The 14,444-nt window shown below is 44.9% G+C and overlaps 1 protein-coding gene across 4 annotated transcripts in view; it reads right to left on the bottom strand.

Moving 5' to 3' along the window:
- Nucleotides 1-14,444, bottom strand: part of LOC146194476 (uncharacterized) — a 51,826-nt gene that overhangs the window by 26,885 nt on the left and 10,497 nt on the right. For 3 of the 4 annotated variants that reach the window (XM_084597429.1, XM_084597430.1, XM_084597428.1), the window contains 5 exons: nucleotides 13,919-14,178; nucleotides 11,602-11,783; nucleotides 6,859-7,048; nucleotides 4,012-5,312; nucleotides 1,079-1,516 (listed from right to left, as the gene is read on the bottom strand). In XM_084597429.1, coding sequence (XP_084453555.1) covers nucleotides 1,079-1,516; nucleotides 4,012-5,312; nucleotides 6,859-7,048; nucleotides 11,602-11,783; nucleotides 13,919-14,078 — 2,271 coding nt within the window. In that variant the 5' untranslated portion in view covers nucleotides 14,079-14,178. Of the gene's footprint in view, nucleotides 1-1,078; nucleotides 1,517-4,011; nucleotides 5,313-6,858; nucleotides 7,049-11,601; nucleotides 11,784-13,918; nucleotides 14,179-14,444 lie in introns of those variants that run through there. The other variant, XM_084597431.1, reaches the window with a different exon arrangement.

The following is a 14,444-nucleotide window of genomic DNA, read 5'->3' as shown; positions in this document are numbered from 1 at the left end:
ATGAAAGCAGCTGTTTGCAAATATATAACTGCAAAATAAGGCTGGCCCTGCAAATATTTACTTCCATAGAAGGAACTGATACCTTTGAAGGCAGCATCTCATGCTGCCACCCCATAGGTGGTGATATGCAAAGCTGGCAGAGGCATTGTCATGCAAGAGGCAAATCCTGCTATATGTGCATCTACAAATAAAAAGTCGCTCTAGTGGACCCCAACAATGCTGCAAGGCTGCTCAGTTAGTACTAAGCATTTGCAGCATACCATGCCAAAGAAAGGAAAAAAATATACCCCACAATTTCGATGACATAAATGCAATGGGGCTATGAAAAATATATCGTGTCAGCTGAAGCTCACATCATCCAAAAATGAACAAATCTGCATGCACAAGTACATATAAATTGCGTCCACATAGATCTCTTAGCAGCAGACAAGATCTATTTACAGTTGCACTAAATAACCAGGCTCACAGTGCCTAATGCGCAACAGGTGACCACAGCGTTGGTAATGTACAAACTGCACTACACTTCTCAGTGTTTGCAGCGTGTGTAGCAGCACTCATGGCATTTGCAGTTTGAAGACAACATTTAGTATTCACAGGTGCAGTCGCAGCTCCTGCAATCATGTCATCTGTAGTGGCATGGAAGACATTCAGAACATTCAAAATTCTGCCCATTTCACACAAAGCAATTCAGTAAGTGAACTTTACAGATTCGTACTGTGCCGAGATTCGTATCATCCACAATTTTGTCACAGCATTCCTGGATGCTCCTGAAGGCAGGTGCAGCTCAGGACACAGCCCAGGCTCTGCTCCCCAGCATTATTAGCAAAGTGATGAACAGGGCTATAAAGGAAGAGTAAGATAAACCCCTAGGTGAAACAGCTTCACACGGGCTGGACAGCTCTCTCTTTCCAGCTGCTCTGGTGGCACATCTGGGTTCGAGATGTTTTCTATAATCATTTTGCCTTCATCAGTGCAAGGAGGAGGCTAAGAATGTAGACAGCTAGTGTTTGTGCACCCATGAGAGATGCACGCCCATAAAAGCATACAAAAGAGCCTGACTTGGCGTGGCACCCCTTACCTGCGCCGTCTTGGCCACCTGCTCGGTGCGAATGAGCTTGAAGTTGCCCTCGAGCCGGGCCAAATTCTCCGTGAGGGTGCCAAGTGATTCACCGACGACTCGCTTGTCCTCGTTGGCGGCTGCCAGTGCCACCTCGAGGGCCGCCTTTTGGCTGCGCAGCTCACTAGCTTGTTCCTCGCTGGTCGCCAGCTCCGCCTGCAGCCTCCGCACCTTGTGCACACCCTCTCGCAGCAGCTCGTCCTGGTTGCGGCGGCCCAGCTCACTGTCGCTGAGCCGCAAGCGCATCCGCTGTACTTCCGTCACCAGCTCCGTGCGCTCCCGTTCCAGCGCCGACAGGGCAGCTGACCGCTCGGCCAGGGTGGACTCGTATGACCGTAGCTGCTCCTCCAGCTCGGCTATGCGCAGCTTGGAGGAGAGGCCCCCACTCTCAGCTGCTGCCTGCCAGTAATGCAAAAGTGAAATTTGTTTCGTTGTTGTTCATATAACTAAAGCAGAGATCATCACTTGTGCTGAGCTATCTACAGGGAAGAAGCCTTTCCCGGGAACTGCATACCTCTCAAACATGTTACTCCGCCTGCTTTGCTGCAGCCCTAGACCCCGTTTCTTCCTCCCCTAGTTATTCATCTCATCACTTTGAGGGACCAGTGATCATCCCATCTCTGCGCCACATATGTCCATTCCCTCTCAATTTCATTTATGCGATATATAAAAACCTACCTGTTTTCTCTAATATACAGCACTATCTTCCTTTCTATTAAATAAAAATGTTTTCATTCACATTACTATTTTCGACCTGTAAGCGTCAAGACATCTATTTTTGGATAGCTTATATTGAGCACGACAGCATTATACTAACAGTGGGTCCTAAGTAATAAGCACTGTTTAGGTAACTGCGATTAACAATTCGACTTAAGGATACAACATCAAATCTATTGTTAAAGGGGTCTCAACAAGTAGAATCCAAACTAAGATGCCAACTCACACAAAAACCATATAAAACCAAGCTTTCGCTCATTTAACTTGATTAAAGAAACCATGAAGCAGAAGTAATACAGTATCACTTGATGCTTACACGTTCACAGCACATAAGGAGGCTCAAGTACCTCTGGTAGTTGTGTAATGTATACAGGGTGTCCCATGAAAATGTAGCCAAGGTTTTAAAAAATGTGGTGGGCCCCAGCCCAGTAAAACCAATTCAGAGCTGTTCAGAGTCACCTATGCTAACCTTTAGTATTTTTTCGTTCGCCAAAGTGTAATTAGTAAATACCAATTGATTTCTTTTTTAATTACTGCCGCTAGAGGAAAAGTGTCAAAGCAAAAGTTGTAGACCTCCTTGAAAAAGGGCTGGCTATGTTGTTTCCATCACTCTACAACTTATGCCTTCAGAAAATGCTGTCACATGACCAGCTGTTATTTCAAATCATTCGCCAAGTGCATAAAACCAGCTTCATCATAGACAGCACGGCCCAGAAAAGCAGATTCTGTTATTTCAGACACATCTCAGGGCTCTAAAGTGATGCCGCGGTCCCGAGAAAGTTTTTCTTATTGCGCCAGGTGTCGTTTTCGGCTCGTAAAAAATCATTTTAATTCAATGGAAACAATGTATTAGCCGTTTCTCAAGATCTACCTACAATCCTTGCATTGACACTTTTTCTCTGAAGCCAAGTTTAACAAAATAAGATTTAGTCTTTACTAGCCAGTTACCTTTAGTGAACGTAAAAAATAACTGCAGATTAGGAAAGGCAATTCTGAACAGCACTTAACTGATTTGAATGCGCTATCGCTCACCATAACTTTGAAAAACTTGGTTACATTTAGCTGGGGCACCCAGTATATTACTGACCTGGGTAATTTATCATTGAATTAGAAAATATATCAATACAAAGGTGATATGGAGGTAATTCTCATATTAGGGTTATGAGAACACCTGTCCACACTTTCAAGATGATATACATATAATCATGAACTAGTTTAAGAAAATTTTATTTTTATAAATTCTCATCCAACAAAACATTAACTATAAAATCTAAAAAAAATTTCAAACCAAAACAAACCATTATACCTGCATGCTTTTACTTGTTGCTCATGTGAATGCATGCCCCTGCAACCTGAATAAGCAGTAAATAAATAAACATTTTTGTGGACAAACACCTAAGCTGGAATAATCCCGTGAAGCACTTGCATACAAATCTTGGCCGCTTTAAACTACAATTTTCGTGAACTTTTATTTTGCACTTGTGCCTGACCTATCTTGTGACTATCATTACTTGCCATCTCTTTATTTTTGTTTTTGTTGACAAGGAAGGGATCCTGCTAGCTGATGACTGCTTTGCAAAGATGTGCCTTTGCAGCTTGTGTGTGTATCCACATAGCCAACAAGCACTATGTGCTTTGTCTGACCAGCGGACTTATGTGAATGAAAAAATAAATAAATAAATAAAAGGAAATTGGCTAAATTAACTGTAGTGTGCTATATTAAAATGATGGTGTTAAAAGCCCTGTTTTTCTGAAAATCCGCCTACAGAATTGTATGTGAAAGATCATGGGCATGACCCTAGCAGGTGGCAGCAGGAGCTGACACCACCTTGATACGGAATAACAATTCGGTCTTATCTTTTGAGATGAGTGGTTGAGGGGAGCCCTCTAGGAACCTTGGATCGCAAGTCAGACATATCATGTCTGGACCATGCATGAACACTCAAAGGGTTTGGTTACAGTGGGCCATTTTACCTTATGTTTGGTGGTCTATCATGTATTACGATAGGTTACAAGCGTATGCTAATGAGTATGTGCAAAAGAGGCAAAGCTAAAGGATTTGTGGTTAAGTGAGTAAGAAGGTGCTTGTACATGCACCCATTACCACTGTTGTGTCGGACCCTTAAAGGCAGAGCATAAGTACAACATTGCATTGTACCGTACTGTACACTACTCACTCGGTGGGGCTGTGCTGCTGCAGCCGCCACAGCAGCTTCCTGAGTCAGCACAGCTTCTCTCTCTACTAGGTCAGCCTCGATGTCTTCGAGCCTCTTCATCAGGCTCTCTTTGTCACGCACAGACCGCTGCCGAAACTCAGTCAGCTCTTGGACCAGGCGCGCATTTTCGGCTCTCAGGGTTTCTGCCGTGCTCTCCAGCGCAATCTTCTCAGCTTGGATGGCCACATGCTCCTTGTGCAGCAGGTTCCTGCCCTGCTGACTCTCGTGGAGCTGTTCCCGGAACCAGTCCTTGGACTTTTCCACGACCTGCAGCTGCTTGCGGAGGCTCCCATTCTCAGACTCCAGCTGAGCTCGGGCCCGCACGGCTGACTGACTCTCCACGTGGAGCTCTGCAATCTTGCTCTTGAGGCCCTCGATGGCACCACACCGAGACTCAAGGTCCACCTTCAGCTCCTCCAGCGCAATCTTCAGCTCACGGTTCTCATTTGAGAGGACAGAAGCCTCGTCGTGAAAGAACCCTGCCTCTGACTCCTTGGAGTGGATCAGGCTGTCGTAGTCACCCATCACGCGGCCGTACCTCAGAGAATCCATCTTTAGCATCTGCAGCTCCTGCTGCAGGCTGGCTTCTCGCTGCACGGCTGCCTCTTTCTCCTCTGCGAGTTTCTGACAGCGGGCTTCAGCAGCAGCTGCTCGTGTCTTCAGCTCCGACTTGGCTTGGACCAACCGGCCCAGTTCCCCCTGCAGTGTGTCCAGCTCGCCTTCCAGGTGGGCCTTCTCCTTGAGAATCATGAAGTGGTCCGTTTCGTCCGTCTCAACGCCGACGTGAGTCATGACATTCCCGGTCGAGGACAGCGAGTCTGTCTGCGTCGCAGTTGCTGTTTTCTCTCTGCTTCCGGGCAGAGACATCAGTGATGCCCGGGGCACCATCATGGATTTGAGCATCCTAATCTCGTCGTCAACGTCGCTGACCCACGACAAGTTTGACTCAGTCTCTGAGCAAACAGAAGCAGAGTCAAGATTGTCGATGTCAAAGCCGGGGTCCTCGGACGGTCGCCTCCAGTTGTGCACAGATGGCAGCTCCCTCCTGGCGACGGCAGCGGGAGGCTGGTTCCGAAGCAGGGAGCTAGGCTTGGTGGTGGGACCGTTTGCAGAGGCGTGATTGTTGGCAGTGGCCGAAGTGTTCAGGATGGTGCGCAGCCAGGATGTGCGCTCATCGACAGAGGCCACGATGCTCTCTGGTGGGTATTCGACCAGTTCCTGGTAAATGGCTTTAGTTGGCACAGATGGCTTCAGTGGAGCACCTGCATGTGTGAATCATTGTCCACCTGTTTATCAGACCCTGTAAATGTACACAGTCCATGCCAAGAGAGAAAATGAAAGGTGTGGTGGGAAAATATAGCAGTGATATCTCCCACTTTCAATATAAACATTAAACAAAACAACTAGATTATCACATGGCTGGCTGGCAGCATGGACACAGATGTGGACACAAAAGGCTTGTGTGAAACTAAAATGTTTAGTTGATAAGCCTGTGGGCACAAAGAATGCAGCAACTTTACTGAGTGATAAAAGAGTGAACGTTATGTTTGTCAAAGCGTAGAGTCACCAATGCCATGTGCTGACTGTCAAGAACGCACAACATGGCAAAACAAACATACACTTTGCGCGAATACTGGTTTTTTTACTCTTCCCCACTAGGAGGCAGTGCTTGACCACGAGTTGCTCCACGAGTTGACCACGAAGTGAAAAAGCGATTGGAAGATTGCTGGCTTAACAGCAGAAAAATGACATGATGCTAGTAATGTAGAAACAAAAATTCTATAAGTGGAATGAAGGTATAGTTAACCGATCTGAAACAATAATTAAAATATAAGGAAAAAGAAACAAGCATGATAGCAACTGGTATCACCCCGTTTCAAAGGAGACGCTCCTATACTCCATCCATCCATCCATTGCGGTTCTGTGCCTTTGAGGGAAGGGACTCACACAGACCTCAGCCACAAGGCCAGTGAGGAGTGGACACTCGCAATAACAACCAGATCACATGATCCAGGTATGCTTTTAGGAGCGAAGTTTTCCAGGCAGGTGCCGTGCAGCTCGAACTCTCACTTTTAGGCAGCAAATATCCTGACCTCACAAGGCTGCACAGAATCCTGTGTCACCTCACACATCCACGGTAGAATCAAGCCTCTCAGGTCTCTATTACCTGACCCGTTACCTGAGGAGAATGTCTAACTACAGGCAACATAACAGGCTTATATTACAACACCACACTGAGCCTACTGCAACCCTCAGCCCTATCTGGCACAACGCTTCACATTCAATAAATGGTGCAAAACCCACAGGTTCAAATAAAACAACAAAAAAATTGCATGTACAGTGCTGTGTAAAATGCTGTGTAAAAATGTAGATACCATGCGATGTGCTGTGATTGGCGATTTTCTATATAAGAATGTGTGCTTAATGAAAGTATTGGGCGAACGGGCAAGCATATCATGGGATTACCATATGCAAATAGTGAAAACAGCCGCTGCTCAGTCAGGAAACGCTGGCATGCAGTTTTGTAAAATCGCGCGATCGCACCAATTTTGCGCAGCACTGTAGATTACCTTGTTCTAATAGTCAGAGAACACAACATTCATAGGCATTGCACACTTGCAATATGGTTAATATTTCTACCAGCACAAGAGAAAGCTGACTAGCCATTGACAGAAATTTGAGCCATGCCCATTATCTTTAGCAACATAGCTGCAGCACAACTGATAAAATAACCAACTGGACAACTGAGAACCTTCGTGCCCGGCTCATTGGCTGATGGACTGAGCGCATACATCCACAGTTGCTCACCAATGGTGGACTGCTGCACGGAGAGGGCATCGGCCGCCTGAGCCATGCACTTCAGAGGTGACCGGGGTGTGGCAGAGCAGGCTGAAGCAGTGGTCACCTTGCGTGGCGAGTGCACCCGCGAGTGCTCCTCAATGCACCGGGCCACCTGGCTGCACAGCGTTGGGTTCTCGACCGCCACATACTCTGCCACCTGTAACGCCCAAGCCAAGAGGCGGCAAGGCGTTATAAATGGTACGCCACTTCAGCCTCAGTAACCGCAGCATCCATCACTCAAATAAGCAAGGCATGTCATGCACTCTGACACACAATTTTTGGCCCCAGCAGCACAAAATAACACAGCGTGTTACATGAAAGGGCCGTGCAAGTATCAAATCCCAACTAACCTACAGAGGCCTCTCGGCACACTGAAAGTCAACCAGATAAACTTTTACCAAAATTTAATACCTAATCAGCTGCATAACTTTTGTACTAGTGCAGTTCTAGAAACCACAGCCACTGGCATCATGCGCTGACATACAGAATTTCAGAACGCTTGAATAATGCAGAAAAGAATAAGGGGCAGTTGAAATTCCAGAGTGCGCTCGAGAAGATAGCACAAAATGAAGCAGTAGCTGTAATGCTGATTATCAGAAAAAGCACTGTACTGCTTATCTAACAACAGTGGTATCAAGCAGATGATTCTGCTCTACAGGCTGGCCCTTTCCTGTTTTTCTTTTGAATTTCTTTCTGTGCCTAAATAGCCTAATTCCTTTTGTCCTGCCATCCTTGAGCTTTTATTGCTTTCCAGCTCTTTCAGTGAAAGCTCTTGATGCAGTGGGCCCAGCTCTTTAATCCGTAAATAAATATTTGCTTTTACATAAAATGAAGTGGACAACACAAACACTTCAGTTGCTTGCAGTGCGAGCATAACAACTCGCCCAATGTACCTGTAAACAAAGACAGCTGTGTGGCAGCGGGTGTAGCCCACTGAACCAATGAATGTCAGCATGCGACACTGCCTGCTCCAAACCAATAAGGATCAGTCGCACCGGGGACACTGGACGTCTGCATTCACTCGGCCCAGGCAGCTCAGCATAAAAGACATGGGAAGCCAAATAATGTACAATGCTTGGATGTCCAGTGCAAGACATGCTCTGCTGGAACGTCTTTGGTTCAGAAACAGGCCGATCACTTTAATGCATCCAAAAATTCAGGGAGAACTTTGACGATCTAAGGTGCGCAGAGGCGAAAGCTCATTGTGCAATTGTGACGTCATTGCACGTGCGCAGTTGTGGTGGCTACAGGTGACAGTTGAGATTTGCATACGAAGACACATATAAAGACATGCATAGTGCATGCATTTAAGGTGTCTCAAAGCTTACTAATTAAGTAATTATCATTACCTAATCAACTAAATATAACTTGAATAATTGTCTCATTATCATTAATTAATTAGACTTGACAAATTAGCAAATTATTATTAAGTAAGGTTCTCACACCAACTACTACGTTATTTATTGATTAACTATCAGTACTGAAACCATCCTAATCCTTCTGGGGATGACTGACAGTTGCCGTGGACGCGCGCACGGTGAGTCGAGCCATAAAAGGCCGTCGCCTTCAAATATAGTGGAACATTAAGCCACTGTACCTTGCTGTCTTCCTGTGAACCTACCAAGCTGTGTCGATATGCCAACAACCCACACTCATTGGAGCCCCCTCCATGTGCACCAGTGCCCAGCTATGTCTTGCACATTTGTCCATCTGTGCCTCTGACTGGATTCAGGCTACACCTGGGTACATATTGCCAGGAGTGCTACTGCTCTGAGCGTCCTGCCCCAAAGACGGCCATCTTGTGCATTGTGCTCTGCTGCTGCCCTTCTAAGCATCCCGGCCACCTATTCCCTTTTTGTGCTCGAATACCATTTGGGTGCTGATTTTTCTCGGCCGGACAGACTAATGCGTATAGGTGACAACTGTGTTTGCATTTGTATCAGTGACAAAGTGAAGGGACAAAAAAAAAATGCAGACAAGGACAGAATACACAAGAGAAAAAAGATCCGCTAAATGCTCAGTCCCGATGAAATACAGACCATGTCATAAAATTAAGAAGTCCCACGTAACAAGCCTATGATTTAAAAAAATATCTACACCATGAGGAGCAGAATGAAGTCGCAGCCATGCACAGTGTTATGTATGGTCTTTTTTTACTCCCAAATAGCATATCTAAGTGCCAAGATAGACTTCTCATCTTCTAGATGTAGAGTTTGACTAAAATGCTTTGGCGTGTCCAAAATCGTAAGCAAAGAAAAAAAAAATGTCCCACTGAGTTTCACTGTCTTGATGCACATAATCTCCCCACTTTTACAACGCTACAACAGGTCTAGTAAACAAGAAAAAAAATGTTGTAATGCATGAGCAGCCCCCGCCCAGATTCTTACAGTGGGAGCAGCAAAAGTGCAGCAACAGCCAGCTACTGTTGCGGCTTCTCCACAGTGTATGCTCGCACAGCAACCAAGAATATCAATGACAATGCCAACGAAGAGATGCCAGCAGTGATTCCCCTGCACACTTCTTAGGCAGTGTACAGCTGCTACCCTCCCTGCCATTTTTTGTTTTCAGGAAGGGTCATCCCCTCCTTGTTTTCTAGAGGCGCCCACCTAGCTCATGCCAAAGATTTTCTTTTTTTGTTTCACTGATGACTACTAAAACTATTGCTTCTCCTCTTACCATGTGACCCCCCTCCCTTATAGAAATTAAGACACCTCGTTAGTTTTAGTTCCTGGAGAAACATCTGGATCCCAACTAATTTTAATTGGGGCATCACTAGAGTGGGCATATGCATAGCTTCTTCCACACTAAAAATAAAGCAAATGTGAATATATTGATGTCTGCAAGCACTGAAAAAGAATCCCTTTCAACTAGAAGGTCAAATTTTGAGTCAAAAAATATTGACCAACACATCAGAAAGTGTAAATTCCAGTAAATGCTTTTCCACATCATTTTTGCAGTGATGATTCTTTGTTTGAACCTTTGTGACCTTAGTAGCATGATGTGAAAGGATCAAGCGTCATTAGCTTCGCTGATGACAACAATACCACAGCCCAAAATACCGACTAACTGCAACATACTCTAATGCTGCAGTCAGATAAAGCAGCTGACCCGCTCTCTCTAAAATGGACCATCCTCTCCTTAGTAGCAGTGCTAGCATTACGTACAAAGGTTGTGCAGTTTGTTTCTTTACAAGCAAGTAATAAACAACCTGGCTGTATGCATAAGCTAAGGGAATAAAAACTAAAACACCCCACCTCCTCCTCCACAACAAAATGCAATTTGGGTGGTGCACTAATCTTCAAAATTTTCTATACCCAGCAACCCGAATTGCTCGCGAAATTAAACAAAAGATATTTAAAATTATTTGGAAAAAAAAAACTGAATATGTTGCCAAGATTTATTTTTTAGCTGGCATGAGGTTTAATGACAAGGCATACGAAAATATTTCTGGCATTTGTTTTAAAAACCACCCATTAAAACCCTGCTCACCATTCTTGTGAGATTGGTCTGTGCAGGATGGAGGTTTGGTTTAGTTTCGTGGGTACAAAGCGACTCAGGTTACGAGAGATGCAGTAAGAGAGGGCTACGAACATTTCGACCCCTTGAAGTTCTTTACGTGCACCAAAAAAGCACAAAACACAGGCACCTTGCTTTTCGCCTCCATCAAAACATGGCCACCACGCCAGGAATTCAGTCTCGCATCCTTGGGCACAGTAGTCGAGCGTTCTAACTACTGCACCACCACGGCGGACCGTAGAATGGAAAGCCCGGTGCCGTGACACAGTGCACTCAAGTAGAAGCACTCAAAGCACGTACGTGGCAGCAAGGGATCAGGTATTCTCAGCAAGCCACGCTTTGATGCCTGTTTTCGAAAGAGTAACTCACAATACGGCTTTTGTGGTGCTATGTCATTCACTGCAATCCGCAGCAAAAGATGATTTTCCTTCACATACAACATGACTGTAACACTTATATTAAGGTTATTAAATTATTAACAAGTTCAATATTACTAAGCACTGACTTCATGTTGTGTTTTTGAGAGCTACAGCCATAAATTCACAATGCTTGGCATGATTTTTTGAAATTTTAGTTTGCATATGCTGCTGGCCTCCCGGCCCCAGCAGAAAGGGCAACATAAGAAAGACTTGAGCAGGATAACACAAATAATTAATGCAATAATATATAGCACTTCCCAATAAATCTAAACAAGTACTAGCACTCCAACCGCTTCCAAGCATTATTATCCTCAGGAAGTGTGTTTTCTAAGAATATTTGCAGAATTTAGAGTATTCACAAAAATAATGAACAAATATTTGAATCAACTTTCTGCAAAGCTATTCTTACTCTATTTGGTATCTAAGCTACACCATTCATTTTTAAATAAATTTAAAAAAAGCCCTATCTGCACATACTTAGTAATCTGTTAAAGCCAAAAGCAAGGTAAGCTACTTAACCGTTGCAAATGAAATTCTGCCCAACACCAACACAGAAAGGCACAGTGACCGGAAAACCAAATGGATGGAGTAAAAATCCCTTCGCAGCCATTTGAAATCCAAATAGTTTCACCTGGTCTCAAATACATTTCAAATGTGTTTTAGACTGTTCCAATTGGCCTTATTTCCTTCTGGTTACCATCACGTGATGCATTGTTCCCTCGCCTGACAGAATCACAGCAGTATAGAAACCGGCTGTTAGTCAAAGAGTGCCCACCCGAGGAGAGATGTTTGGATAGACTGGATCATCGGGAGGCGGTGGTGGTGGCTCTCCTGCTTCAATGGGTTGGGCCACAGCGGATGCAAGTTGCTGCTGTGGTGGCCCAGCTGGTGCTCGGGCAGCATTCGCACTCCCCACCGAGCTAGCCACACTGGACCGCCGGCTCTGCTCCGACTCGGCTGAGGCGGCAAGGACAGAGTGTGAGAGAAGAGGTTGTGAGAAGGGAAGGAGAGGGGAAAGAGAAAAACCCAGCAAAGGAACCCCGTCAGTGGCAGTCATGGCCATGCACAGCTATGAACAAGCACTAGCAAGGCAGGTACAATGGATAAACACATGATAAACTGAACCACCACTATGGGCTTCAAATCCACAAGGAAGTTTTCTATTCGAGATATTTAAGAAGCTTGATCTACATTGGGCAGCTCATGATTGAACAGTGAATATGAGATGTCTCTGCAGTGACTTCACTCTAAGATTACTGAGAAGAGCCTACGAGGTGTGGGCTTGCAGAAAAATAAAATTCGAAAATAGTTACCACTGGGGAACATGAGATTTAGCAAAAGCTGTTGAGGCACTAACATTTTATGATACACTGAAGTAAAAAACCTGGAGAGTGACATGCATATAAGCACAATGATAAGCACTCCTTTTAGTTTTCCACACATAGCCTTCCTTAAAATAGCGCTCCTCTGCAGACCACTCTTCTGGATGCACAGTGCTATCACTGCTGAGCCTCTCTTTGGGCAGCACTTTTCACAGCAGCTGCCACAAAAGAACAATGCGGCATGACTATGCTCCATTTCTCTAACACACATATAAGCTCCCTCCGATGTAACGGGGAAAGGCAGTAATACAATACCTTTTTTTCACACAACCCAACCTTGTAGAAATTTGTCCATGGCTATGCATGCAGAACATGTTAACACCCATAAGCAAAGCGGGCAAGCATGTTGTTAATGCTGCGAAAGCAAGCTTCTGACTGGCATTAAAATTCCAAGAACAGCCCATGGCTACCATTAAAACGTGCCAAACACTGAACCACCCCAAACATCAGGGTCAGGCTCGACATGCAGTCGAAGGCGGAGAAATACAGCCAAAAGCTGGAAGAAAAAAAAGACACCCGAAAAAAGAAAAAAAAGAACGTGAAGCTGATCGTGCTCAACTAGTGCCACTTCCTGTTTTAAGCCCACACACGACTTTAGTAAAAAAATATACCTATATATATACTCCGAGTGTGAAGTCATGGTTACCACACATCAAACATTAAAATTGCCCTGTCTTCATACATGCAGGCATTACTAGCCTATTCAGCCTCAACAAATTGTTGAGTTAAGTGACGCCTACAAAAAAAAAAAGATGAGATGCAACTTAGGCAAATACACATTGCATACGTGCCTGCCACACAAGGCTTGACTGCCTTTTTTGACCGGGTAATGAACTCCAAAACAGACACCTAATGAGAACTTCGCAGCAGCGTGCCGTTTTCCCACTTCCACCAAGCAAGCATGTGAAAGCCAACACCGCCGCCATTTGTGGATGTTTGTGTTATGCACATTTCTGGTGTGTCCTCCACATCCACTGGATGATAATGCATCAGATTGCATGCTGCAGATTGTTTCATTTCTCTGTTCTTTTTGTGCAGGCTCACTATGGGCCTGGCCAGCATGACACCCACTAGCAAAAGTATATACTAAGAGCCGACTGAGGAATTCTCAAAAAAAAAAAAAATACTTGCTGTTCTAGCAGTGTAACACAGATATACGATTACACATTGCGCCCAAAAACTTTGTTCTGAATGAAATATGGAACTTCTGGTGCAGGCTTGGGGCAGATTTCTCTTTTTTCATACTGTAACAGCACACTGCCAGCTATGTGCCGTGCCAATGTTGCACAGCACAGAGATGCTATTTGTATTTCATCTACCCTGAAACGTGGCCACCACAGCTGGGATCGTCTACTCAACAGCATGACTGATTGCAAGAATGCTGTGTTCTTTCACACTTCTTTTCATGTTGATGTTTCTAGTCTCTACTATTAATTTTCTTTGGGTATTGGTTAGCTCCTCTTTCCCAAAGACACCAAGGTGCAAGTGTACATGTAACAAGCCATGAAAATTGCTTAGTTGTTAACAGTTTGGGTTAATAAGTAAGCTATCAGCCATGTTTCGTCATCTGCCAAGTCAATGCTGCCTTACAACAAAAAGACAGAGCTCAGGAAGACCAGACCAGTCAGGCAAGTAGGTACTATAGCAGAAAGGGATTTAAATCCCAAGATTGAAATAGACACAGGAAGAGATGCCCATTGGGTTCCTCACCGAGGAAAAATGTGGCGGGGCCAATCGCAGCAGGCTCGGCAGAGCGGATGTCGAGCCGTGGGTCGACTACGCTAGCCAGGGGATCAATGTCCTGCGCATGGTAGGGGAGCAGCTCAGCCGCCTGGTTCACCTGTTCCACGTTCAGCTCCAGGTAGGCCATGGCCCCGGTTGATGGAACAACCTCACCGCTGGCTCAGCTGTGCCACATACTGGCGCAGTGTTCTGCTATGGGGCTCACTATGATGCCAGACGACCGTGCCCTACAAGATGGAAAATTGTCAGAGAGGTAAACCCTGATAAAATAAAAAAAGAGTGGGGAAATGAGGGCATATATAGACAAGAAGCAAGGTCAACATGAAAGAACAAATGCAGCTAACAAAAAAATGTGCAAGGTCTTTCAGCTTGCACATTTAAAACTTCCTAAAACAGGCTGGCTGAAATATATATTAAAAAAAGACTGTTTAGGTGTGATAATGTGAAAGCATGAACATGACCAAAAAAGGCCACAGAAGCCTACAGCACCAGC

This window comes from Amblyomma maculatum, chromosome 3 (genome assembly GCF_055883805.1).
Source record: "Amblyomma maculatum isolate TAMU_Amacu chromosome 3, ASM5588380v1, whole genome shotgun sequence".
Taxonomy (NCBI): Eukaryota; Metazoa; Arthropoda; class Arachnida; order Ixodida; family Ixodidae; genus Amblyomma; species Amblyomma maculatum.
This window is presented reverse-complemented; position numbering and strand designations above follow the sequence as displayed.